The sequence below is a fragment of the Grampus griseus genome (genome assembly GCF_964374135.1).
Source record: "Grampus griseus genome assembly, chromosome: 2".
Lineage (NCBI taxonomy): Eukaryota > Metazoa > Chordata > Mammalia > Artiodactyla > Delphinidae > Grampus > Grampus griseus.
The window spans coordinates 8,499,216-8,525,395 of NC_139018.1; the positions used below are offsets into that span (position 1 = coordinate 8,499,216).

At 37.7% G+C, this 26,180-nt stretch overlaps 1 protein-coding gene across 1 annotated transcript in view; it reads left to right on the top strand.

Annotated features, from left to right (window-relative positions):
- Positions 1 to 447: 447 nt before the first annotated feature.
- ATG2B (autophagy related 2B) overlaps positions 448 to 26,180 on the top strand; it is a gene marked incomplete at its 5' end in the record, with an annotated part of 77,676 nt that continues 51,943 nt past the window's right edge. Inside the window, 15 exons of the mRNA XM_082647880.1 lie at positions 448 to 609; positions 7,944 to 8,106; positions 11,519 to 11,671; positions 12,646 to 12,748; positions 14,258 to 14,420; positions 15,181 to 15,360; positions 17,494 to 17,590; positions 18,506 to 18,691; positions 19,677 to 19,831; positions 19,924 to 20,029; positions 20,750 to 21,011; positions 22,544 to 22,694; positions 23,673 to 23,765; positions 23,909 to 24,097; positions 25,897 to 26,170. Coding sequence (XP_082504006.1) covers positions 448 to 609; positions 7,944 to 8,106; positions 11,519 to 11,671; positions 12,646 to 12,748; positions 14,258 to 14,420; positions 15,181 to 15,360; positions 17,494 to 17,590; positions 18,506 to 18,691; positions 19,677 to 19,831; positions 19,924 to 20,029; positions 20,750 to 21,011; positions 22,544 to 22,694; positions 23,673 to 23,765; positions 23,909 to 24,097; positions 25,897 to 26,170 — 2,437 coding nt within the window. The remainder of the gene's footprint in view (positions 610 to 7,943; positions 8,107 to 11,518; positions 11,672 to 12,645; positions 12,749 to 14,257; positions 14,421 to 15,180; positions 15,361 to 17,493; positions 17,591 to 18,505; positions 18,692 to 19,676; positions 19,832 to 19,923; positions 20,030 to 20,749; positions 21,012 to 22,543; positions 22,695 to 23,672; positions 23,766 to 23,908; positions 24,098 to 25,896; positions 26,171 to 26,180) is intronic.

Sequence of the window (26,180 nt, forward strand, 5' to 3'; positions counted from 1 at the left end):
TCGCGGACGCGCCGGTAGCGTCCCGCAGTCGGGAGCGCGCCCCGTGGATGACAACAAATTCGTCGCGCAGCGGCGGTGGAGGTGTCCGCCTCAGCTCCGGCCTCAGGCCTTTCCGTCTCCTCGCGTGATCTCTTGCATCCTCTCTCTGGGCCGACTAGGACCCCCTCGGAAGCCCCCGGACTTGGGGTGACGGGGACTCCTCCGCGCCTTGTCCTCTCCAGGCCTAGCGCGAGCGGCGCGGCACAGGTGATGGGGTCTCCCTGAGGGATTCCCGGCCCCGAGCGGGCATGGAGGGGCCTCCCCGGGCTTAGGCTTCGCCGCGGCCTGGGCTCGCCGGCCGGGACCTGAGACGCCGCTGCAGCCACAGCAGCGGCCTGGAGCCGGAGCCTGGACCCCCCAGGCCGGAGCAGTCCGCAGCCCCCGCCGGCCCAGCTGCCAGCCCTCGTCATGCCTTGGCCGTTTTCGGAGTCCATCAAGAAGAGGGCCTGTCGGTACCTCCTGCAGAGGTACCTGGGCCACTTTCTGCAGGAGAAGCTGAGCCTGGAGCAGCTCAGTCTGGACCTGTACCAGGGCACCGGGTCCCTCGCCCAAGTTCCCTTGGACAAATGGGTAAGAGCTGCCGGCGGCCAGCCGGGAGGGACTCAGTTTTCTCTTTAGCGCGATTCGAACGAGTGTCACCCAAGATTGGTGACGTTCAGTCCCTCCCTGGGGATTGTTTGGCTCCAGGTGGGGCAGTACTCCGAGAAATGTGTTCAAGTGTCGTGTAATCTGTTTCTAGCAAGTTTGCTCTCCCAAATCACGTGTTCAGAAACTTAACATAGGTAATGGAGTCTACCCTGTGGGAATCAGCGGAGTCAGTGGTTTGGGCGGGGGTGGGTGTCTGTGAATCTGGCTGAAAGGGGTCCATGGAAGGAGGTGATCAGTGCTGCCCCTTTGGGGAAGGACGGGTCTCGGGGTTCTGTGCAAACAAGTCGTATTTCATGGGATGACACTCTGGAAAGATTAAGGATGAGGAGGACCTTTGGGGATGTCAGAATGCCTAGGTATTCATTTATTTACTTGGGGTTGGTTACTTGCACACCGCGGCCTCCGTACAGCGTTTGGCATCTGGAAGAAAGTTAGGCGAAGGCCTCCTCTGCCGGTTTGCCTGCTTTTGCTTGATACTGTGTGTAGAAGGCCAGTCGGTGAACGGTAGTGTGGCTCTAATAGTGATGCTTGGTTGTGCCTGTTTGCTTCACGTGACAGATCATAACAGCGGGTGTTGCAAAAGCGCTGAAGCTGCAGCGTTCAGACATTTAAAAACCTGTTTTCCGCTTGTCATCCAGAGGTTGTGAGTTGACTCGTCTTAACAGGTGCTTCATGTACAGTTGAACCTGCGTCTGTATGTTTTCAGTGCATAGTATTTTACTTCATGTGTATTCAGCCTTGAGTTTGGCAAGAATGGAGTGGCTCTCCCACTTCCCCCAACTCTTATTTGTTCCACTAGAGTTTGTGGCTTACAGTTTGTGTTGGTTGTACCATTCTAAAGTATTACTATTCTGAAAACATTCCAACACGGTTTACATTTAGGAAATCATCAATATAGGTAACTCTCCTGTGGTAGCTGGGTGAAACAAAAGGAAACATTTTTTTTTCTTGATTTAAGCAGTGTAAAAAGCTTGTGGGTTTTTTTTTGTTTGTTTTTCTTTTATGTAAAAGTATTTTAACAGAGTAGAGACTTCTTTAGCCGTAGAAACCTGAAAAACTCAAATTATGCTGACACCTTACTATGACCCTTAAATTAATTTGTACTGGTGTAAATAAGCATGTAATTTTATCAGCAAGTGGATGACCTACACTAGGGAGAGTACACAGGATAGTGGGAAAAGCCTTGGCTTGAGTAGCAGAAGGACCTAGTTCCAACCCAGGCTAGCCCATGCTGCCACAGTTAGCCAAGTGACGTTGGACATAGTAATTCACCCGAGTTCAGTAAACATTAATGGAGTACCCACTCCATGCCAGGCACTGTGTCAGGGTACTGCATCGCTGTAATTCTTACCAAAAGATAAGGATTCTGATGGGTATTTTAAAATTCATTGACCCATAAGTCTATCCTTTGGGTACAGTTATGAATAGACCGTCTTTAAGGAGGAGGGTTGGATATTTATTAACAGTCTTTTTTGGGTTGAAGGACTTATTTATTGAAGTGTAGTTGATTTACAATGTTGTGCGTATGCATTATTCTTTTTTTTAAAATTTATTTATTTATTTTTGGCTGCGTTGGGTCTTTGTTGCTGAGCGCGGGCTTTCTCTAGTTGTGGCAAGCAGGGGCTACTCTTCGTTGTGGTGCGTGAGCTTTTCATTGCGGTGGTTTCTCTTGTTGCAGAGCATGGGCACGCAGACTCAGTAGTTGTGACTTGCCGGCTCTAGAGCACAGGTTCAGTAGTTGTGGTGCACGGGCTTAGTTGCTCCGCGGCATGTGGGATCTTCCCGGACCAGGGCTCAAACCCGTGTCCCCTGCATTGGCAGGCGGATTCTTAACCACTGTGCCACCAGGGAAGCCCCTGCATTATTCTTTAATGACTTTTCACATTAACCCTATAAGGTGGGTATTATATCTATTTTACAGATGGAGTTAAATAATTTGCCTCAAGTCACACAGCTAGCAAGTGGTATAGTGAGAATTCAAGTCTCACTCCTAAGCCTGTTATTTCTTTATTAATCACATGGCTTCAAGCCAAGGAAAGAGCAGTTAATGTAACTGAGCATTTGTTTATTTCAGGCACTGTACTAGGCACTGTTATTTACGAGGTTTTATTTAATCTTCATGGGAAATCAGAGGTGGTAATATTTCAGTTTTACAGTTTGACTTCAGGATCATTGGAAAAGTAACTTATGGTTGGACTTAATCTGAAGGTTATATTTTGTTCTGCTTCTTGAAGGTGAGGGATATGCCCAGCCAAAATGATGTCAAATAAAGTATCCAGTAAACATTGGCTGTTGCTGGTTTCTTTATTTCATTATAGTGTGCTGTGTTTATGACTAAGATAAATCTTGGTGTGACGTTTAGATACAACTATTTAAACTTCTGATTGCAAATTCAGTTACTTTTGACATTTGATTTGAAGGACTTTCATGACAGATAAAAAGATACCTCACAAAGATTCATAGATCCAAACGGGAGAATCCTATTATTGACAACATTCCTAATGTTTCAAATCTCAGTCATCAATTATGCGCAGGATTGTGTTGAAATCGCCTGTGAGATTCCCTTCTTCCTTGATCTCAGTCAATTATTCTTGCTAATTAATTGGGACATGTTGCATTTATATATATATATATGTGTATGTGTGTATATATATATATATATATACACACACATATATATATAGTTAACTTTAAAACTCCTTTTAAAAAACTGTTTTAAAGGGCTTCCCTGGTGACGCAGTGGTTGGGAGTACGCCTGCCGATGCAGCGGACGGACGCGGCTTCGTGCCCCGGTCCGGGAGGATCCCGCATACCGCGGAGCGGCTGGGCCCGTGGGCCATGGCCACTGGGCCTGCGCGTCTGGAGCCTGTGCTCCGCGGCGGGAGGGGCCCCAACAGTGAGAGGCCCGCATACCGCAAAAAAAAAAAAAAAAAAAACTGTTTTAAGAAGACTTTAAATTTACTGAGTTAATTTTTCATGTTTTCAAACCTTTGTAACCTGTGTAGATAACGACTTAAAAAATAGTGTTTTTAATAGACATTTTTTCAGCAACAAGATCATGTAACAGTGGAAACATTTCCAAATATAATTTTTCAAAATGTCCTCTCCGTAGTACAAAAATCCTTTGAAAAGCAGCTACTTTTCTCACTCATTAATAAAGTGGTATCTTTACTTTGAAAAGACAGATTAAGTGTGTTTTGTGTTTTGGATTATACCTGCTAGGTAGCATGTACTACTGATAGCCATTTGTCATCACATAAAAGGTAGGCATATTTAAAATTCTAATCTTTGTGAAGAAGAAAATTACTTATTATCTTTAAATTCAACTCCTAAATGTTTGGTCATAAGAAAACCCAGGAAATCAGAAAGTTACTGTCATTTTCTGTCTCTCACAAAGATTCAGTTTAAAAGTCTGTTTTTCTTATGTAGACTGTATGCTCAAGTGTCAGTGCACTGAAATGGACCATCCAGCCAAAGGTACCACCCTTCCCACTGTGGAACTGCTAGTCTTCTCTTTGTTCCAGTCTGATGTATGGCCTGAGTGAGAGTGCAATGCCCATTTGTACATTAAGTATAGTACGACTTTTAAGTCTGTTTTATTTGAACTCTTACGCCTGGGCTTAAACTAATAAGGATGTATTCTTTTCCTAGTTAGTCTTACGGTATCAAAAAGAAGCGTATAACGTAATGTTTGCTTTTCTTCATCCTGCCAGGCACACCTTGAATTCCTAGTAGTGCTCATCATTGTACTAGGTAGGCACTGTGGAAGACAAAGAAAAATAATCAGCATTTACAGAGTGTTTACTTGGTACCAGGAACCATGTTGGTAGCTTTACACGTTATTTCGTTTACACTCACAATAACCTTAAACTGGTAGTATCGCTATTTTATGGATGAGGAAATTGTGACTCAAGTTAAAACCTTGTCCAAAGCCACCCAGCTAGTAAGTGACCAAGCTACTGTCTTTTAAAAGACTGTGTTTTAGAAGACTATTCTTCAAATATGTTTGCCCAGTTTTCTTTAAAAAATTTTTGAAACACTAACATATTCCTTGTACATTTTAAAATCGACTTTAAAATGTTTTCATTATAAGTTTAAATAGTTGTAAGGATAATGTAAATACTGATATAATAAAAATATAGTTTTTTTACCCAGTAAGATCTAAATACCTGCCATTATATATTTAAATATGCTTGAACAAGGTCACCATTAATAGTTGGAAATTTAACATTGTATGTTCTCCCATTGAACTCATATGTCCGTCCAACTTCCTCTGCAAGATTTTATCGTAATTTGCATATTTTATGCTTATATCTTTTATTGATCATGCTGTTATTTCTCTATAATAAAAACATGTAACTAAATTGAAATCGATCATACTAAAAATTTGTGTCACAATTCAACTTTCTTTTGCATTAAGTGAATATTTTCTAGTGTAACTTTTTTTTTTTTTACTGCTGTGGCCTCTCCCGCTTTGGAGCACAGGCTCCGGAAGCGCAGGCTCAGCGGCCACGGCTCACGGGCCCAGCCGCTCCGTGGCATGTGGGATCTTCCCGGACTGGGGCACGAACCCGTGTTCCCTGCATTGGCAGGCGGACTCTCAACCACTGCGCCACCAGGGAAGCCCTAGTGTAACATTTTAATTCCCATAATGATTTCTTCACTATTGATTTTTTTTTTGAGTTTTTTAGTGGTTGCTCTAGGGCTTTTACCATATTGATCTTATCAGTATCTCCTTCACATAATCATTGGGTTTTAAGTGAATTTTTCCCCTGGATTGTTCTGTTATTACAATGTTAAGGGCAGTTGATCAAAACAATGTAAATATATTATACATTTGAATAACTAAACATAAAAACTTATTGGAAATATATTTATTGATGTTATGGGTGTGTTTCCCCCTCTTCCCTGATTTGTTCATGTATCCATAGATGAATATACTTACAACTAGAATTTGATAGGGTTCAGCATAAATTTCACTCTAAATTTTTAAAATAGTTATAAGCTTGAGAAACACTGCTGTCCTAAATAAGTAGATGAGAATTATAGGGATTTTGCAGTAGCAGTATCACTTAGTTCTTTGAATTTCTTTTAATGGCAATGCCAAAAATACGTATAAGGTGAGGAAAGACCAGAAAACTTATTGCTGGTCCTGCCTGAAGATTTTTATATCCTAGGCAGTGCGTAAGGGAGGGTTCAGGAAGGGAAAAAGATATGCCATTTTTGGCTCAGTGGGAGAAGGGAGACTGTACAAGGGAATATGGGAAAGGAGACCCAACATGATGCCAGTGCTTTAAGTACCCTTCTCAGGAAGGTCCATTTTAGGAAAGAATATATTTGGAGATTGGGGATCTGGAATTTTATACCTTAAAACCATCCATGCCCATATACTCTTTAGGAAGTCTGTAGGATCACGCAAACACCATTGTGAAGAAAGTCTATTAAAATAGTAACTTCCAGTGACTTCCCTGGTGGTCCAGTGGTTAAGACTGTGTGCTTCCATTGCAGGGGCCACGGGTCCCTGGCTGGGGAACTAAGATCCTGCATGCTGTGGTGCAGCAAAAAAAAAAAAAAAAAATCAAAGTAGTAACCTCCAGTAATAGAACGTGAGCCAGTCTAGATCTCAATGTTCAACGTTAGGTTTGTAGACAAAGAATTACAACACTACCCTTATGCAACATAGCATACAGGAAGCACATTACGTGTAGGCTGGCATTTAATAAATTTTTGTTATTTTAATTTAAAAAGTATATTGTCTGTCAAAAAAAACCCATTTAATGATTCTACTAACTGTATTTACATCCGTCTTCCTTTTGTTGTAGTTAAAACTTCACTGAAATTGCTGTCAGTGGGATCACCTATACGCTAAATGTCACTAAATTCAGTGGACATTTAAAAATCTTTGACTTCTTGTTAGTTCTCGTTGCACTTGACCACTCTTTATGTTGTCTTTCCACAATTTTCTGGGGCAAGAGGCTCTTGATTTTCTTTCTACTTCTCTGTTTGCTTTTTTTGTTGTTGTTGTTTACTTTGCAGGTTCCTCTTTCTTAACCTTCTTCTTAAATGTTGGTGTTTATCAGGATTCTGTCCTAAGCCTCATCTTTTTACTCTACATTAGTTCCCAAAGGCTGTCTCTGCTCACCCCTGTGGTTTCATTTACCCTCTGTGTTTATAAAGCCCTTCTGTATTATAAGCCCAGATGGCTCTCCTGAGCTCTGAACCTCCTAGACATCTCCACCTTGATGTCTGCTCAGATATTCTCTTTGGAACTGAATTCTTCATCTTCCCCTTACCCTGTCTCAGTATATGGCGCCCCTATCTAAGCCGTTGCCCAAGCCAGCACCCAGCGAGTCATTCTTCATTCCTTCTTGTCTTTACCCCTCATGATGACAATTAATTCTACTTCCTAATATATTACAGAAATCCATCTTCCTCTAACTTGCCTCATTGCCACTATCCTTGCCAAACCAAACTTTAGTTTCTCTTACTTATAACATCCTTTCTGCTTGAGTTTTGCTTTCCTCCAATGCATGCTGTACATGACAGCAGGAGTGGCTCACTAAAAGTTCTATCCTCATCATGGCGCCCTTGCTTAAAATCTTTCACTGGCTTCACGTTGCCCTTGAGATAAATTTCAGACTCTTTAACATTAATTACAAGGCTTTTTGGATCCCATTCACCCTTATCTATGTAGCCTTATCTCTGGCTCATCACCCTGGCATGCTCGTCACCCTGGCATGCTCGTCACCCTGGCATGCTCGTCACCCTGGCATGCTACAGGAAAGCCTAAAGCAGCTTTTTCCACACCTGCCCCCCCACCCCGCCCAAAACTCTTGTATCTCAAATATGTGTGCTTGTACACTCTGACGTCTGCCTTCTTTGAATCCTTCTACATGCTACTGTCTCTCTCTGGACCACTGTGTCCAGTTAACTCCTCAGCCTTCTGGTCTCAGCTTTAAATAGCACTTCCTCAGGTGGCCTGCCCTGTATCTCTAGGTTAGGTTCTTTTACACGTTCAAACAGTACAGTGTATTTCCTCTGTCAGGCAACTTATCCCACTTTAGTTAAATGTGTCTTTCGTGGTAAGCTGTTTTGTCAGCTTAGTGAGGGCCGAGAATCATCCTTATCTTGGTCTCTGCTTTCTTTATCCTTAGTGCCTGACACATGCATGAGCATATGTAGCATCTCTGAATAAGCCAACAATTTTAAGTTCTTGTTCTTGTGATTTCAAAATGCACTTTTTTTTTTGTCTTTAGTGTCTCAATGAGATCCTGGAGTCAGCAGATGCGCCTTTAGAAGTCACTGAAGGATTCATACAGTCCATTTCTCTGTCCGTTCCATGGGGCTCCTTGCTGCAGGATAATTGTGCACTGGAAGTGAAAGGGTTAGAACTGGTCTTCCGACCTAGACCTCGCCTAGGTAGGTGTATATTATGTGTTTGTTTGTTTCTATTTTTAATTTTCAGAGATTGGGAAAGTAACCTGATGGCGTTAAATTCAGTATTAATTTTGCATTGTATTTGTGAGATTTTCAGTAGATAAAATATTAGGGCGTGGTCCATGTGGGGGGCATGTGATTGTATCTTCAGAGTTATTTCTGTCTCTATTTACCTACAGGAACTTTAGTATATAATGATTGGTTTAATTGTTTGTTACCAATTATCTAAAGTGACTTATGCTTTTTTTTTACTTGAAGTATAGTTGATTTACAATGCATGGCATTGTACAGCAAAGTGATTGTTATACATATTTTTATGTTTATATGTATATATATTATTGTTCAAATTCTTTTCCATTATCAGTTATTACACAATACTGAATAAAAAGCGACTTATGTTTTAAAGATTCAAAGTATTGTGCCAGAAAGCAAGGAGGTGCTCCAAGATTGATGGAGAAATGTTAAAAGGATACAGGATTGGGCTTGAAGGGGCTCCCATTGGCCAAATCTGGAAAACTTGGGCATCAAAAAGGATAATGAAAATAATGGATTATAACACACTAAATAAAAACAACCCCTAAGTCCATGTCAATACAAATAAGTATGTAAGGGGGGCAAGGAGAAGGGAAAGCTCTTCATTGCTACTACTTAGAAACATAAAAAAAATGGTGGAATATTCCCATGTTTTCAGCCACCATAGTAAAAATTAATGGTATCAAGATCATCAATGAACGCTGATACCGTTCGGTGAAGGGTTGTTGAAAAACTGGATAGATATTTAGACAGTATCAGAATATCTCCCACTGTTTACATATTATTTGCAGAGGGAAAAAGTTTCTTTTACCGTGCAGAGAATTGACAATCACCACCATAACTGAGTGATCAAGCTTAACCTCATCAATAATGGGTTAACCTGACATCATGTGTGTCCTGACTGAGGGACTGAGAAAGACGTGATCACTTATGTATCATTCCTGCTAAAAGTGCTTAATCTGAATCAAATCACGAGGAAGCAGTCAGACAAATCCAAAATAAGGGAAATTCTATAAACTAACTGGTTGGTACTGTTAAGAAAATGTCATGAAAGACAATGAAGGTAGAGGAACTGTTTAGATCAAAGGAGACTAAAGACACGAATAACTAATTGCAGTACATACTTCTCTTTCTCTCTCTTTCTTTCCTTCGAAGGGTGTTATTGAGGCAGCTGGGGAAATTTGGGTATTGAATGTATGTATGATATTTTGTCAATGTTACGTTGCTTGGGTGTGTTAATGGTATTGAGCTTTTGCAGGAGACTGGTCCTGTTCTTAGGAGTTACATGCTGAAGTCATTAGGAGTGAGTGTTATGATGTCTGCAGTTTACCTTCAAATAGTTCAGTGAAAGTTTGAGAGTGTGTATGTAATCTTTTTTTTTTTTTCCTGGCTGCACTGGGTCTTTGTTGCGGTGTGTGGGCTCTTTGTTGCCGTGCGCGGACTTCTCTGGGTGTGGCATGCGGGCTCCAGAGCACGCGGGCTCAGTAGTTGCGGCGTATGGACTCTCTAGGTGTGGCACGTGGGCTTAGTTGCCCCGCAGCATATGGGATCTTAGTTCCCCGACCAGGGATTGAGCCCACGTCCCCTGCATTGGAAGGTGGATTCTTAACCACTGGACCACCAGGGAAGTCTCAGTGTGTGTGTAATCTTGATGAATCTAGGTGTAGGGTATGCAGGTGTTCACTGTACACCTCTTTCTTAGGACTGAAAATTTTCAGAAGAAAACTTTGGGAAGGAAAAGATTTAAACTGGTAGCAAGTCATTGTTTACAAATATATGCGTGTGGTAGCTTTAATTACACATATGATGTTTTCTGATTTATCAAACATGTATACTGTGCTTCTTGCATGCCAGATACTGTTCTGGGTGGTTTACAAGTACTATCCTCACAGTAGCTCTTTGACATAGATACTTTTAATTATCTCCATTTTGCCGAATAGGAAATTGAAGCATAAATACTAGGTTTAATAACTTGTCCAAGGTTATAGCTAATTAAATGGAAAAGATGGGATCTGGATCTAGGCAGTCTAGTTCTGGAGCCCCTATTCTTAACCACTGTGCTATGTTGTGTCTTGGATTGTCTACTGCAAAGAGTGTGTGTTTATGTATAAGCTAGTAAAGTCATGATGGTGAATCATGTTAAATTATGAACTTAAATTCTTTCAGTGACAAGTGATGTTTGTAAAGATATATTTGAAGAATTATGATCCCAAGTGCTGCCTGAAACACCATTTAAGTTATGCTTAGTAAAGTTTAGTATCTGTATTTTTAAAATTGGTAATCTATGCATGGAAATTCTTAATAATCTGGTATTTAATTAACAAGAATATTTTATATTTTAACCAAGCTGAGTAGATATAGTAATACTTTACTAAGGAAAGTCAAATATTTTACCCTTATTTTAAAAATATTTCATTAAAAGGACTTTTAATTTTAGAAGACAATAATTCTAGTAATCTCTGTCAGTTTGTTTTGAATAACATAAGGAAGTGTGGTGGAATTCTCTCATAAGGGAGGATCTGGAAAGGACTCTTCGCAGTTCGTGTGTTCCTTCTCCAAGGATGCTCTTCTGTTTTATCTACATTTATAGTAACCTTCTGAAGCCTAGGTCAACTGCTATCTCTCCTTTCCTGTGAATTCCCTCAGCCAGAAGATTTAGCCTCTTCTCTTAGCTAGCATAATATTTTCTGTTGACACTCAGTAGTTGGCTATTAATTCTTCTTAATTTTATCTCATTTCTTCTACTATCTTGTAGTCTCTTTGAGGGCAGAATTAATAATTATTTTATTTTTCTTTCTTTTATAGCAGGGTCAGCTAACTATGGCCTGCACACCAAATCTGGTCTGTCATCTGTTTTCGTAAATAAATTTTTATTGGAACATCACCATATATACATATTCATTCATTCATTCTCTCTGGCTGCTTTTGTACTAGAGTGAGAGAGTTGAGTAGTTGTGATAGAGACCATATGGCCCACAAAGCCTAAAATACTTACTGTCTGATCCTTTGCAGGAATTTTGTTGACCCCTGCTCTACAGTATTTTGAACAGTACCACTCATATAAAATATCCATTAAATACTTGAATGAATATGTGAATTAATATTTGTCAGATATGTATCATGTAATGAGAACATGTGTCTCTGGACTTCTATCTGTGATCTTTTTTTTCCTTCTCAGTTATTATAAGGTGATGTTTAAATCTTAGGAGTAATTTCTAGACTATTGTATCCCTGGGTGACACCATGATGCTGAATATCTCTTGGAGGATTAAGAATTTATCTGCTTGAAATGTGTGATTTTAAGAAATGGCTTTGTTGTAACTGTGAGAAGTTATTTAAGATTAATCTATATTTTCTGCAGCAACTGGTTCTGAGCCTATGTATTGGTCAAGTTTCATGACCAGCAGTATGCAATTGGCAAAAGAATGTCTTAGCCAGAAACTAACAGATGAACAAGGAGAAGGATCCCAGCCTTTTGAAGGACTTGAAAAGTTTGCTGAAACCATTGAAACAGGTTTGGCATTATTGAGTATTTTCAAAAATTTTAGATTTTACTTAGTAGTAAGGCTTGTATAAGAAAAACTCATTTGAATGATTTTAAAAGAATTGTTATTCTTACTTCAGAACTTTAGAATTGAGGTTATTTTAAAAATTGTACAGTAAATCCCCCACATACAAACCTTCAAGTTGCGAACTTTCAAAGATGTGAACCTGCGTTCACATGTCCAATCACGTAAGTTAGTTCACGTGTCTGGTGTACATTGTCACGTGTGTGCATCCTCTTCAAGTGGCTGTGCTTTTGTGTACTTTACTGCACAGTACTATATAGAGTACAGTAATACAGTATCTTTATTTCAAGCCCAGGATGTCTGGAAGCAAGCATAAAAACAGCAGTGATGTAGCTGCTGGTACTACTACCAGCCCCTGTGTGCCAGTTGTTGTGCTGGACTACTGTACTTTTCAAGGTACTGTACTGTAAGATTAAAAATGTTTTCTTTATTTTTTGTGTTTGTTTTTTTATGTATTATTTGTGTGAAAAATATTAGAAACCTATTACAGTACAGTACTATATGGCCAATTGTGTTAGTTGGGTACCTAGGCTAACTTTGTTGGACTTAGGAAAAAATTGGACTCGCTCTCGGAACGGAATTCGTTCATATGTAGGGGACTTACTGTATTCAATTAAATTTCATGTTCTTTTTTACCCTAGTTTCTCCTCTGTTTATTTTATTATGCTTGCATAATGAAGGGATTAGAATTCAACAGATAGTGTTAGTCATTGCCCAGGTTGAGATGTAACATGGGTAAGTGCTCAGCAAGGCAAAATATCTATTACAAAGCTCAAGATTTGGGGATTTTTTAAAGGAAAGAAATTCAACTTTTATTTTGTAAGTTCTTATTAAACTAATTTAGTATTTATTCCTTTCATTAGAAGTTTTTATTTAGTATACACATGGTCTCATGTTGATGGTTACCTGTTTACTCTAGTACTAAGAAGAGTAAAAGTCACTTTTATAGACACTGTCTTGAGAATTGAACATGTGCCAGAAAATTCCAAAACTGGAACTGCACTTGAAATTCGAATAGAAAGGTAAGACTTCTTATATCTGAAAGCAAATTACCCTGTTCTTTTCTTTGTAAATAATAAAATCTGACTCTCGTTAGATTTCAGGATGCTTTTGGAGTTTAGAGGTGCTTGTATTAAGTTAATATATTACATTATTTCTGAGTAAAGTGCTTTTCTCCAAGTTGTGTTCTAATCCCATTATTGAAAACTGAAAGTACCAGTTGGGGTATAATTGTATATAATATAATGCTCTGAATATTTGATTTCACAAAGCAGGTAATTCTCTTTTAGTTAATATCAAATCGAAATAATGACTATTTGAGTGGTACTAAATTTAAGGTACTCCTGTTGGAGAGTTTCAGTTTTTTCATATGAACAATGTACTATTTAGATGTGTCTCATTAATGTGATAGGCTTTTTTGCTTTGCTTTATTTGGTCTATGTGCTGCTTTAGGCTAAGACTGTTGTTTTCTTTGAAGATTCTGTGAAGGTATTTTAAGGTTAATATGTACAATAGTGATTTACTTAAAAAGATGTAAACACATCACTTTTCGTTTTCTGTGTTTGCCCACTTGGAGCACCTATAAATAGCTCTAAAACAGGGACTGATTTACATACCCACTACTGAGTGTTGTTTTGAGGTAGTAACTCTTCACCTGTGTCTTAATGCCACATGAGCTGCCAGCAGAGATAAGCAGAAAGAAGTAGGTACACCGAGCACCAAAGACACTTTGTATGTGGATCTGTTGGGGGCCTTTATTGAGTTCTGGTCTCTTTCACAAAACATAGCTATTAGTGAAACAGTTACTGTTAACAGATCTTTGAAATTAGGTTGCATTACCTTAAAATGGTATATTTAAAAAATTTCTAAAATCTCATGCATTTAGCACAACAATATTTTACTTAAGCTGAAGATGAGTCATAAGGACTCATAGAATAGTTACAGGAATTCAAGAAATGTCACGTCAGGGGCTTCCCTGGTGGCGCAGTGGTTGAGAGTCCGCCTGCCGATGCAGGGGACACGGGTTCATGCCCCGGTCCGGGAAGATCCCACATGCCGTGGAGCGGCTAGGCCCGCGAGCCATGGCCACTGAGCCTGCGCGTCCGGAGCCCGTGCTCTGCAACGGGAGAGGCCACAACAGTGAGAGGCCCCCGTACCGCGAAAAAAAAAAAAAAAAAAGAAATGTCATGTCAGACTTGTGACTTGGAGCCAAATGCTGTCCCTGTTAACCAAGAGATGTTTGTGAGGGAGCACAGGAGTTGTTTTCCTTGAAACTAACTTCAGGAAGTTATTAATTTTTTCCCCCAAATTTAGGAGCCTCAAAACATTACCTTGTTGGGCTTAATGTCTCTTCATGAAAATATTTACTGTAGTAAAGCATGGTAATGCTGACCCACCTTTTAGATATATTCTAAGAAGAGCTAACACTTGAAAAATTCCTTTAACTTCAACAGCGATGTGCATTTCTTATAATTGCAAGTAGGTTTTCCTAGGAGTTTTATGCAAATGCTCTTTTTGTTTTTAACTTTCAGAACCATGTACTGTGATGAAACTGCTGACGAGTCCTCAGGTATTAATGTACATCAACCCACAGCTTTTGCTCACAAGTTACTTCAGCTCTCTGGAGTGTCTCTCTTCTGGGATGAGTTTTCTGCATCAGCAAAATCTTCCCCAGTTTGTTCAACTGCACCAGCGGTAAGGAAAACAAAACAAAAAACCAAAAAACCAAGATCATAGATTTTTGAAAGGTTTACATGAGGGTTTTTAAAATTTCCTAGGATATGTAATATGTACTAATAGGTTTCCGTCTGATGTGAGAGTTAACACAAATATTCAGTAATGGGGGCATATATTTTGGAGATTTAAGAATACTCACATTTATAATTAATGCCGTTTCTGCCAGTTTGCTATGTATTACTTAGATAAACACTGGATTCTGTGTCTTAGAGGGAAATGATATATTAACATCTAATACCCTTTTTACAGTAAAACATAAAATCAAGTAATGTTCACATTTACCTTACATGCTGAATGTATTACTGAAAATGTATCTTACAAGTCATATCTTAAAGAAGTTTTATAATTAAGGAACTCTTTGTTAATCCCTTCTAAGATTGGAGAGTCCTTTTATAAATTAGTCACTCAATGATTTATCTTTTACTTTATTTCACAAATCTTATTTTCTTAATTATAGAATGTCTATTAAATTTTCTTATTATGGAACTTGAACAGAGACTGTGCTTTATTCATAAAGTCCTTTTCCATGATTTGCCTTTATTAAGGTACTGTGCTGTTTCATGGTAACTCTACAATACTGGTTTATCCATTGTCACATCATACAGTTTTCATGTCAAATACTTTATTCTTCTTAAACTGACAATTGTATTTTGCATTTCAATTTCTTTACATTAAGGTATTTTAAAGAATTGCTTTTTTTCGTATTGCCTTACTGTAGGAAGCTGAGCCAAAGCTGTCCCCTAGCTGGAGTCCCAGAATTGTTTATGAGCCACACCCACAACTAACTAGGAGTTTGCCAGAGGCAGCACCCTCTGACCCGGTGCAGATTGGAGGGCTAGTCGGTAGTTTGGGGTTGAGTCTCACATTGAAACAGAATGAGGTACTTCCTGGAGCTAAGGTAAGTATTTGTTCTATTTTCTGTAGATAAAAACAGAGGAAAGCCACAGGCATCCTTTACTCTATGCGGGGACCCACTGATTGGTTGCTGTAAATTACCCTGTGACGAGGGGGCCGTGGTCTTGGAGTCAGCGTTTTTACTCTCAGCTGGTGCTTCTGTCTGTAGGTGACAGAGTTCGGGTGAAGACGGGCTTTCTGCCCATCTGCTGCAGCTCAGGATTTGAAGCTGTCTCCTATGCTTACTTTCCTCCACTTTCAGAAACATTCATTAGTTCAGATAACTGGGAATATCTTAAAGAATCTCTATTATCATCAAATGATAAAGTTAAAGGAAGGAGAGATTGGGAAAGCAAGTTGACTGAAGGGGATGTTTAATCACATGTATGTAAAACTATCCACCTATGTGTATTTTGAATGGAATGTCCATTTTTATAATACTTATGAAAAGAGATTGATTTTTTTCATGATGTCTCATAGCTTTTTGAAGACAGTGTAAAGACAACTGTACTCATTTCTTAGGGAACAATATTGAACAGTCTGGAGAATCAGGAAACTTGTATGTATTTAGTCAGTTAACAATGTGTCTGTCAGGTATTATTTTCAGACTCTGAAAACTAATCTTCCATATAATCTGTGTAAAATGTAGTTTGAGAAGATATCAGGGTTTATTTATTTGTATATTCACTTATCTAACTAGCTCTAGACATTTGAGTGACTACTGTATGCCAGACCCCATACAAGTTCTTGGGACAGATGCAGAGATGAACGGAATGCAATCTTGGTCTTAATAAAAGATAAAATAAGGGCATAGACATGGCTGTGGGAATGTGGAAGAGGGAGCCACTGAGTACATGTGAACATACATAGAAAGGTTTTAAGTTCAGCATATAATCAAAAAGAGATCTTCCCACTGTCCCCAGCCTTAACTCCTTGTTGATTTATGGCCTGGGATGTCAGCAGTCAGTAAGGAGGCCCCATGAAACCAGCACTCCGCGGGTCAGCTTAGCTTAAAATCCTGGCTCTGGATCTGTTAGATGGCCTTGCGCAAATCACTTAATCTTTGTGAACTGTTTTCTCATCTGTAAGACCGGAACAGTACTAAGAATTAGAGGAAATAAAAGCATCTAACACAGTGCCCCAGTACGCAAAAAAAAAAGTTGGTAATAATGATTATTATTATTATTGGAGAATGTATTATTTTATTAGTTAGATCATGGAAATTTCTCAAAGTCACTATGTAATTTATTTTATTTTTTGTTCTTACAATCAGAAGAAATTTGTTTTTCGCCTGGGAAAGATGCCATTTCCCAAATATAAGTATTTTCTTAATTGAATTATTTTTAAATTGTATAATGGCATAAAGATAATAGGAGTCCGTGTTAACATTAAAAATAAGAGGAGGTGAATGAAAAGTAAGGCGAGCATATTCAACTTTCCAGAATGTGATGTAGAGAACAGGGTAATTGCTTTTGTTAGCGTATACGCCAAAAGAATCAGGGTGAGAGTGGGATCGGGCTTTTATTTCTAGAAGGAAAAATGGACAGGGAGTTGGAAAAGAGAAGGGAATTCCACATGAGCCCCCTCTTTCTGCTGTGGCTCCATGCCCAGTGGAGAGTGGGCTTTGTGGAGCACAGAGGGCATTCACAGGGACACACTGTTGATAGAGAAGGTCCTTGCATGTTCTACAAAGGAGTGTGATCTGTGGGCAAACTTATGAAAGCCAACTTTATTTGCTCTTGGCTTGAATCAAGCTTTAAAGATTATGGTTTGGGTCTTTTGAAATCATGATGGGAATGATTACTCTGTTACCGCTATAGATATTCTTTCTTGGAGACTGTATCTTAAGGCCTCCTCAAATACCTTAAATACTCAGAAAACTCAGAGAGACACAAAGTATGACATTGGACTTGCCAACATGGAATTTCTCAGGAGGATTTTCCCTCTTAAAACAACAGTTGTTGGCCTTATATCTTTTCATTTAGATTGTGTGGATTAGTAGAGAGAACCTTAGGTAAAGGAATCCAAGGCTAAATGATCAGTATTCCTCTTAGTGCATTAAAATGTACTGGGATTTGTCATGATGAGTTTATAAAGAGTATTCATCCTGAGTAGTTTTCTTCTTTTTTTTTTCAAGTTGGATATTGATGGACAGATAGACTCTATACATCTATTCCTGTCGCCAAGGCAGGTGCACTTGCTTTTGGATATGTTAGCAGCTATTGCTGGACCAGGCAAGTATAACTCTGTTGTTATTTCTAATTCTTTAAAACTTTTTAGCTAAAATGTATAGCATACAAATAGGGAATTGTATTACCATATAGGAAATGTGTGAACTTAAAGCTGTATTGTAGGGACTTCCCTGGTGGCACAGTGGTTAAGAGTCCGCCTACCAACGCAGGGGACACAGGTTCGATCCCTGGTCTGGGAAGATCCCACAAGCACGGAGCAACTAAGCCTGTGCACCGCAACTACTGAGCCTGCGTGCTGCAACTACTGAAGCCCACGCACTCTAGGGCCTGCATGCTGAAACTACTGAGCCCGTGTGCTGCAACTATTGAAGCCCACATGCCTGGAGCCCGTGCTCCGCAACAAAAGAAGCCACTGCAATGAGAAGCCCACGCACGGCAATGAAGAGTAGCCCCTGCTCGCTGCAACTAGAGAAAGCCCGTGCCTGGCTTCCTTTCAACGAAGACCCAATGCAGCCAAAAAAGAAAAAAAAGCTGTATTGTATTGTGACTAAGAATCCTCAATAGTTAAATTTGATTGGATCTTTCAAATTGTATTATCCTGGCACAAATTGGGGTTCAGATTCTTTGTATCATATACATAACATTTTCAGAACTGACTGGCTTACTTCCTTGGTTGGGGGTAGTACTTCATACAACTGAGAAGGTGTAATTCTTAAACACATTCAATAGCACGCACTTAAAATTTTTAATGACTTATCTATCAGAGATCAGATCTTCTGATTCCTAGCTGGCTGCTTAGAGCTATTGCTTAGATCTCCAGTTAATATTAAATAGTGCTGGTTTTGCACTGACTGTGGTACTGAGTTGCCCTTGATATTGGATAAGTGGGTTGGGAGAGAAATGATTAATTAACTCCAAATTTATTTACTGTTTTGCTTTCCTTTTGTATACTTGTAGAAAATTCAAGCAAAATCGGGTTAGCTAATAAAGACAGAAAAAATCGACCCATGCAGCAAGAAGATGAATATCGAATTCAAATGGAATTAAACCGGTATTATTTGAGGAAAGATTCCCTCTCTGCGGGTGTATCCTCAGAGCAAAGCTTTTATGAGACAGAAACAGCTCGTACACCTTCTAGCCGGGGTAAGCAACTCAAAAAGTTGACTTCAGAATCATACATTATCATCATAGAGCAAGGTAAACTTAATTTTGACTGCTGTAAAATGGAGTTTAGTAATGAAAAAACTGAAGATCCAAGAAGGTTTAAATTTATAAGTTGATCTAACCACAGCCTTACAGTGATGCACTGGCACGCATGTGCTGCAGTATCCCTTTTGATTGTATAGTTTTGTTTTGTAAATCATGATTTATTCTAAGGAAAGTCAATTAAAAATGTGGATTTACACAGAAGATAAATTGGGGGTAATTATTCATTTTGTCAAATTCTTATGTGCTCACATAATGATTTACAGTAGTTTTCTTTACATAGAAACCTTTGTCCATTAATCTTTCTATCAATTAAATGTAAATATAATCTTTATCCAGTTTACTTTGCATTTCAGAATGTGTAAGCACTAATACCACGAATAATAAGAATCAATTTAAGTATGGAATGTTGAACTAAATAAAAAATTCAAGTCTACTCAAGAAATTTTCGCCATAAGAAACTTCATTTGCATGAGGGTAAAACAGTCTCTAGAAAGAAGTAAAACATAAATAAAATTCTAAATAAAATATTCAACTCTTTTTTTTTTTAAGAAATAGCTGTATCCATATGAAGCCAGAGATTGCAAGATATTTATACTATTTAAAAATCTGGATTATTTTAAAATCATATGACAGTTAATGACATTACATCATACCATGTAATGCAGCTTATCATATATTTTTTTAAAAAGTTCACCAGTGGGCTAGCTTAACCTTTTGTTAATCTATATTCAGTTGAGTTTTTACTATGACATTAATATCTTGGTTCCAAAGAAATTACCCCATTTGAAGTAACATAAAATTTAGGACATCACTATATCTCAGATAACCTGAGGGAAGAATATGATATTAATATATATGAACTTATTTAAAGATGTGAATTGGAATTATAATAAAACTGACAAAGTTTAATTCTGTCTAGAAGAAGAAGTTTTCTTCTCCATGGCTGATATGGACATGTCCCATAGTCTCTCTTCTCTTCCACCCCTTGGGGAACCCCCAAATATGGACCTTGAGTTATCATTAACTAGTACATATACAAACACACCAGCAGGATCTCCGTTAAGTACTACTGTGGTAAAGTATTAATTAATTTTTGTTCTGTTCTTGAAAAGTTGCTTCTAAAATTTTGCACTTTATTCATGTGCTTTAAAAAAATTATTTTATAGCTTCAGCCAACTTGGGGAGATTTCCTTGATCATCATAAAGAACAGCCAGTAAGAGGGTCAGCATTACCATCCAGCCTAGTTCACCCAGCATCTTTACAGAAGACTGGTAAGTAAAAAAAAGACATCTGTTGATAGTTTCCCCTGGAATTTTTAAAAACTTAAAAATTAAAAAAAATTGTTTTTAAAAAATGCCATTCTATTCTTTTTCATAAAATTTTCTTTGGTCTAGGCTATTTAACAAAATTTAGAAACAAAATGAAGCATTGTTGAACAATTCACTGTGAAGTGTTTCAGAATAGGTGCCTACTTATTGTATTCTTTGTGTATTTAAATACTTAAATATTTTTAGTAAAAAGTACACCAGAAGTTTCTTATTATTATTACAGTTTAGGGGTCTCAATCAACTATCTGATTTTTGTTTCACGTTTACACTTTCCTTGAAAGAGAACCTCAAGTTTCTTTTCTGCAAAATTTAATTGAAATAGACACAGGCTTAAAGGAAAATTTGAAGAGCAGCTTTTGGTTAATCTCTGACTTTTTCCAATACAGTTTTATTAATGCAAAAGTTTTGTTCATATGTTTCCTATTGTAACAATTTTTTTTTTGTCCTTCAAGTATCAAGGATCTTGGATATAAAATGCAGAAAGATTAGTTTATTTTACTCGTTTACTATCACTCAAAATGTGTGATCACATGTTTTTTGAGACTAAAACCTCAGGTTTAATTTTAAAATTAACACACGAGTAAATGTTTTATAATTTTGATATAATGGATTGTTTTAACTATTAACTTTTTTATGAATATAATTTTAACACATGTATTTCAGCTCTCCCCTCTAGATCTGTTTCAGTGGATGAATCCAGGCCTGAATTTATTTTTAGACTAGCTGTGGGAACTTTTTCAATCTCTGTGCTTCACATCGATCCTTTATCTCCACCTGAAACATCATTGAACCTTAATCCATTGACACCTATGGCGATAGCTTTCTTTACTTGTATAGAAAAGATTGATCCAGCAAGATTTTCAACAGAAGATTTTAAGTCTTTCCGAGCGGTATTTGCAGAAGCTTGCTCACATGATCACCTTAGGTAAACTTTTATATTTATTAATGATCCTTGAAAAAGAACCAAATGTGGACTTTTCATTTATCTACAATACCTACCTATCTCCATTTGTTTTTCCAATTCACATTTTAAATATTTGTAAATGAGTGGAGTGAGTGTGGTTTTCTTGCAGTGCTGCAAAGATGTTTACCATAGAATCTCTCATTCAGGTTATTTGGCATGTGAAACATTCAGATATAAGATCTATATAATTTGGGGTTGTCTAAATTATCTTTTCTTTAGTTCCCTGCCCTGCCCTTGCCAAGTTTCTTTGCCCACATTTTGCCTTCATTCCCCACTGACACCATTATGATCATAAAAATAGTTCTTACTGTCACAGGTTTGGTAGAGATGGCAGTGGTGGTGAGCGTAGAATGGGCTAATGCAAAGGGACTTGAAGGTGATTCATACGCTGCTGGCCATGGGGAGGGAATTGATACCAAGGCTCATCCTGAGCTTGGACGCTACATTTTCAACTTCTGCTTAAAAAAAAAAAAAAAAATCAAAGCTGTTCAAATAGCCACTGATCTTTTTATGGGTTGAGTCCTAATAGATGAGGAGATAATTAAGTTTGTAAGTACATATAATATTGTTAATGTGCAAATACTATTCATTTTAACATGAGAGTGACCTATAAATTGTCCATTCATATGTTATTTTATGTAATGGCTTAGGCACATATATTCCTATTTTTAGAGAACGCTTTGGGCTTTCATTTTAACTTTAACTTTTTTGAAGTATTAAAATTAATATACAAAGTAGTTTTTATATCTAGCAACAGAAACTCTACAGGTTAGGACCATAATATTTATTATAAAGCTGCAAAAACATTTTTTCTTCATATTTTTGATAAGGTTTCAAATATCTGCCAGTAGGAAATACAATAAATGCAACAAAAACTAGAGGTAGACCTTCATTTGAGCTCCACTGACTAAAGTTTTAAAAATATTGCATGATCCTTCTAGATAAGTTTAAGAAACTATGTACATATATTTTACAGATTTGAAAGATTTTATCCACTGAAGCATAAATTTTTTTTTTTTTTTTGTGGTACGCGGGCCTCTCACTGTTGTGGCCTCTCCTGTTGCGGAGCACAGGCTCCGGACACACAGGCCCAGCGGCCATGGCTCACGGGCCCAGCCGCTCCGCGGCATGTGGGATCCTCCCGGACCGGGGCACGAACCCGTGTCCCCTGCATCGGCAGGCGGACTCTCAACCACTGCGCCACCAGGGAAGCCCTGAAGTGTAAATTTTAAAATGTAGAAGAGGGAAGGGCAGTGTTGGGAAATACGTCCTGGGTGATTTCTTATCAGCAGATCTGATTTCTTTATCTTATGTCAGGGAATGGGGAATTTGAAGCAGTCTTTCTGGTTAATATCATTAAGAATATTAGTTATTACTAACAATTTGAACTTGTCAGAACAGGTAGGTATTAACAGTTGTGTACTATTCTTTGACACATTGTTTAATCTAGAAATATATGGATACTCTTAAATGATGCATTTTTTTTATAACAGATTTATAGGTACTGGCATCAAAGTATCCTATGAACAAAGACAAAGATCAGCTTCTAGATATTTCAGTACTGATATGTCCATAGGGCAAATGGAACTTTTGGAATGCCTGTTTCCGACTGATTTTCATTCTGTTCCTCCTCACTATACAGAGGTAAATGCTGATACTTTTCTTTTAGGATTAGTCTTTAAATGTCTTGCTTGTTAAGAATTGTGTGAACAGCAATGATTTTCTTTAAAAAGGCATAGGAAGTTGTATAGGAAGAAGTTTTTTGTGGTGTTGGCATTTATATTTTGTTGAAACAGATTTTTAAAAAAATTTATTTATTTGGTTGCAGCAGGTTTTAGTTGTGGCAGGCGGGCTCCTTATTTGCGGCTCCAGGGCTCCTTAGTTGCGGCACATGGGTTCCTTAGTTGCGACAGGCGGGCTCCTTTGTTGTGGCATGTGAACTCTTAGTTGCAGCATGCATGTGGGATCTAGTTCCCTGACCAGGGATGGAACCTGGGCCCCCTGCATTGGGAGCACAGAGTCTTACCCACTGCGCCACCAGTGAAGTCCTGAAACAGATTTTTAAGTGTGGCCTTTAAGGCCATTATAAGAGTGTGTTACATTTTTAGAGTTGACTTGTTTTAGAGTCAGTTTATGGGACAAATGACTTAATTTCACTCATTTTCCAAGCACTCTTAATTTCAGAAGAATTCTATTATTCAACAAATAGTTATTGAATGCCTACTATGTGCTAAGCACTGTTCAAGATAAGTGAAATGTCTTGTGCCCATTTATCGTTAATCTGATTTTTTTCCTATCCTAAAAGCATGTCCTAGAGAAACTTTTAAAAGCTATCAAAATGACATTTTTATTGCTGTTACTTTGCCCTTGTGACTTATTTTATTTTCAAAGCGCTTTATTTGAATCCTCACATACATTTTGCAGATGTGATACTAAGTATTTCAGAAGTTAACTAATTTGTCTAAAAGTCACGTTGCTAGTAAGTGACAAAACTAAAGCTTAAACCAGCCTTTCTGACTTCAAAAAGCTCTTTCCGCTATTATATTAGCTCCTCTATTAATTCATGTGATTAATTATAGCTTAATATTGTACATTTCATTTATCTTCATCTTTGTTTTTAAGCTTTTAATGTTCCATTCCAAAGAACAAACTGATTCTCACCCCCCTGTGTGTCTTCAGCTTCATTATAAGCATTCTGAGAATAAAGGACCCCAGGTAAGAGATCTTTTTGTGTGATTAGCACCTGTAAATTTTCATTTGATGTATATTTTATCACAATCACAAGGTTTTAATTTAATTTTATAGAATTGTTAGTGATCATATTAATGCTTTCTTTTTCTTTTTTTTTTTCTTTTTAGGGTAGTCAGGCAAGACTTAGTTCTGTTCCTCAGAAGGCAGAATTACAAGTTAAGTTAAATCCAGTGTTTTGCGAGCTGGATATCAGTATTGTGGACAGGTTGAATTCTTTGCTTCAACCACAGAAGCTCACTACAGTAGAGATGATGGCATCACACATGTATACTTCATATAATAAGCATATTAGTCTGGTAAGTATTTAAAAAGTTGCAAACACACATCGTGATCATAGCTAGCTAATAGGCTTATTGGATGATTTCTGAGCTGAAGTATTCTTACTAGGTTAAATAGCATACGTTATTAAAACGGCATCATTTGTAATAATGAAAAAAGGAGGCATCTTTAATGTCTACATAGTAGACTAGCTAAATAAGTTGTGCTAATGTACTGAGTGCAATTTTATGCTGCCACTTTAAATGATGGCTATAAAGAGGGTACAGCAACATGAAGAAGGCTCATGAAGAAGTATGAAGTGAAAATGTAGAATATATTATTCCACATAAACTTTTATTATAACTGTGTAAATAAAATTGTATAGAAAAAGACTGGATGGATATATACCATTTGGTAGCATTGATTATGTAAGAGTAGTAAAATGAGATTTCCTTTTCTGTGTTTATCTGAATTTTATAAACTGTGACTATAATATCTTGATAAAACTTTATTCACACATATAATGAACTAGTTGAATCTCCTGTAAAATGCAGCCCATATAATGTAGAATATACTCTTGAAATTGGGAACATAATTTATCATATTGTGTTATGGAGCATCACATTGTATCACTTTTACTTAGATCTGGTACCTGGAGTCTTTTCTAAGCTAATCAAGTAAGTCAGGTTTGTAAGGTGTCTGCTAGGAATTTTAGGATTAGGCACAGACAGAGACAACTTTGTCTAAAAAGAAAAGGGAAAAGATATTTTTCTACATATTTGCCTCTCCCTTAATTAGTGGTGAGTATTCACATTAAATCAAGATTCTTTAATTTTTATTGTCAACAATTGCTATTTTAAGTTCTGTGGGGCAAGTGTTTATATTTGCTGTTACCCATAGATGTACTGGGATGATGATTTTATCTCTTGAGCAATTTTTGCTGAGAGTGGGGGTTAGTATTAGAAAGTCAAATAAGGGAGAGAAAAAATAGGATCCAAGTCTTAGCATAAAAATGGAACTTTCTAATCTAGGTGGTTAGAGACTGATCCGTGAAATTGAGGATTGTTATCACCTACACTGTACGCTGGACTAAAGCTTCATAAGTTTTAATTCATTTTAGAGAAAAAATAGAAATAGACTTTTATCTGAAGGGCATGTTCTTTGACCCTTTTATTATAATGTGGCTTTAAGTAACTGGTGCATACGTGTTTTGGTTTCTAAGAGTCATTTGATGGCATCATACCCTTGGGTTGGATGGGAGCTCAGAGTGAGCCATTTAGGGGGGAACTCAGAGTGAGTCATTTAGGGAATATTTATTTAGAACCTGTGATGTGCCAGGCCTGGGCTTAGTCCTGGAAATACAAAGATGAGTCAGGGATGGGCCTTTGCACTTGGTATAATTCATCGGATTTCACACTGAAGTCTTTAAGTAGCATGTTGGTGGATAAATTCTTCAAATTGAATGCTGGGTACTATAGTGATTTTTAACCATATTGAGATTGTTGATAAGCTAATTTACACATTATTCTTTATAGTCTGTAGTAAGATACATATACATGTATAGCACCTGTGTCTTCACTTTGGTTCAGTTTTTATTTTAATTAATTTTTTTATGTGAGGATTTAACTTTTGCCAGTAGTTTTGACTTTTGTCAGTAGCTGTTGCATTATAAAATTTCATTACACTAAATTAATATGATAGTAGTTAATATGAATTGTGTGTTAATACATTATCCTGAATGAGGAAATAGTGATTATGTATATTGTAATGTTGAATACTAGTGTCATTTATGTTTATTTGCTTAATTTAACATTTTGGCATATTTTTGTTGTTTTAGCACAAAGCTTTCACTGAAGTATTTCTAGATGACTCACATAATCCTGCAAATTGTCGGATATCAGTACAAGTTGCCACGCCAGTATTAAACCTTTCTGTTCGCTTCCCAATACCTGATCTTCGCTCAGATCAAGAGAGAGGACCATGGTTTAAGAAGTCACTTCAGAAGGAGATTCTTCATTTAGCATTCACAGATCTAGAATTTAAGACTGAATTCCTAGGAGGATCAACCCCTGAACAAGTTAAATTGGAACTTACCTTTAGAGAACTAGTTGGTAAGATTGA